The 2,030-nt window shown below is 56.3% G+C and overlaps 1 protein-coding gene across 1 annotated transcript in view; it reads right to left on the reverse strand.

Annotated features, from left to right (window-relative positions):
* Nucleotides 1–2,029, reverse strand: part of Hapln4 (hyaluronan and proteoglycan link protein 4) — a gene marked incomplete at its 5' end in the record, with an annotated part of 4,341 nt that extends 2,312 nt beyond the window's left edge. The window contains 2 exons of the mRNA XM_010606552.1: nucleotides 4–149; nucleotides 1,675–2,029. Of these exons, the coding sequence (XP_010604854.1) occupies nucleotides 4–149; nucleotides 1,675–2,029 (501 nt within the window). The remainder of the gene's footprint in view (nucleotides 1–3; nucleotides 150–1,674) is intronic.
* Between the last annotated feature and the right edge of the window lies 1 nt (nucleotide 2,030).

Genomic DNA, 2,030 nt, shown 5'->3' on the forward strand with positions numbered 1-2,030 from the left:
CGCGTTGCACCAGTCCAGGCCGTCGCGCCAGGCTGCGTGCAGCTGCTCTGCGGACGCCAGGATGCCGTCCTGCTCAGCGCACGCGCGCTGTGCCTCTGCGTAGGTCAGCTTGTAGCGGCCTCCACGGGGGTGGTAGGGGAAGACCACGCCTGGTGGGTGTGCATGGGATGAGCCAGGAATTCACTCGACCCTCCCTTAACGTACTTCATTGTTTCTATCCCTCTTCCTCTGCTGAAGACCTTTGCTCACGTTCTCTACCCTTTCCACCTGTCGAACTCCTATTCATCCTGCAAAACCCCGATCTCAAACCCTCCTCCTTCTAGTCCTACATGTTTTTAACTTTTTTTTTCTTGTACTGGGGATTGAACACTGGTCCTTGCATTTGCGAGCCAGGCGGCGGAGCCACTGAGGTAAATCCCTGCCCCTAACACTTCAGTTTTAAGACTCTGAACTTGTCCCTCGTGGGCTTCAGGGCAGGGTGTGGGGTAGTTGGACAAACTCAGCACACCCAGGAAGAAAACCCAGCCCGCAGCCAGGAGCTGAGCTCTGGCCCGTCATCAGCAGGTGCCCTGTGCTCCTTGCTGCAGGCTGATAATAGCTGTCTCCCCTGGGGTTCTCCGGAAATTAAATGAGCGACTCCAGAGCACTCTTCACCTTAAGTGGCTGGCACAGAAAACGCCTAATGAAGAAGAGCTCCTATTACTGTTGCTGCTATTTATTGTAGGGGAATTTAGCGAGTGGCGGCCCCAAAACCCTCCTGCGATCTCCTGGACTGAGGGAGTTCTTCAGCTAGAAACCACACCTCCAACCTTCAGGTCAGCCAATCATAGCAGCCCAGATCCTAGTCACAGTGATTGGCTTCCAGATGGGCACGTAACTCAAACTGGCCCAATGAGAGACAACTCTGGGACTGTAGCTGCTGATCCTAGAAAATTAGCTGCTGGGACTGACGTGAAGGCAGCGCTCTGGTGTCATGACTGGGGTTCCTTTGCATTCCGGAAAAGGCCACTGAGAAGCAGAGAAGAGGGATGTATTTCTTTCTTTTCTTTTTTGGGGGGTGGGGGTTGAGACAGGGTCTCACTATGTAGTTGAGACTGAACTGGAACCCATTATGTAGCTCAGGCTGGTCTGAAACTCACAGCGATCCTCCTGCCTCAGCCTCCTGAGTGCTGGGATTACAGGCGTGAGCCACCACACCGGGCCAAGAGGGATGTATTTCTGACAGTACAAATGCCTGGACCTCACGTACCTGAACCCTACTCTGTGGACACTGGACTGGGTCATCCTTTGTGTGGGGACAGTCTTGTGCCTTGTAGAATGTTTAGCAGCATCCGGGGTCTCTTCCCATGACATAGCAGCACTTAAAATGGCTCCAGACAGTGCCACCGTCAGTGGGGGACGGCATCACCCCCAGCATAACTGTTGCTCTGCCCCACAAAATCTATAATTTTCCTTTGCCTCTTTTGAGACCTAGCCTGGGCTACGTAGCCCAGGCTAGCCTCTAAGTCATGGCGATCCTCCTGCCTCAGCCTCCCACCTGTTGGGGTTACACGTGTGCGCCACCATGCCCGGCTAAAATCTCTAGACTTCCTCAAGCCAATCTGATTTGATCTGTGTCCCTTGCGGTCCCCCTCCCCTTAGAAGCAAGTCTCATGATGCCCATGGGCCGGTCACCTTCCAGGTCCAGTTTGACCATGCCAGCGTCATCTTCCAACTCATTGGTAACCTCGCACTCGTAGCGCCCGTAGTCTTGGAGGGTGACATTTCGCAGGACCAGTGAGGCGTCCCCAGGCCCGTGGTTCTGCAGCTCAGCCCGCCCGCGGTAGCTGCCAAATGCCCGGTGCTGGGACCCCAGCGCCACGAAGACGTCGGCGAAGGCCAGCGGGTCCACCACCTTCGTCCACTTGAGGCGGACGCCGTCGTGGCCGTGGGCGGCCGCTTCGTAGTGGTAGCGACAGGGCAAGACGATAGTGCCACCTCGGTGGCTGACCACCTGCCCGGGCGCCGTCTGCACCACCACGGAGCCCGAC

The sequence above is a fragment of the Fukomys damarensis genome, unplaced genomic scaffold (assembly GCF_012274545.1).
Source record: "Fukomys damarensis isolate Sample0158 unplaced genomic scaffold, DMR_v1.0_HiC HiC_scaffold_37, whole genome shotgun sequence".
Taxonomy (NCBI): Eukaryota; Metazoa; Chordata; class Mammalia; order Rodentia; family Bathyergidae; genus Fukomys; species Fukomys damarensis.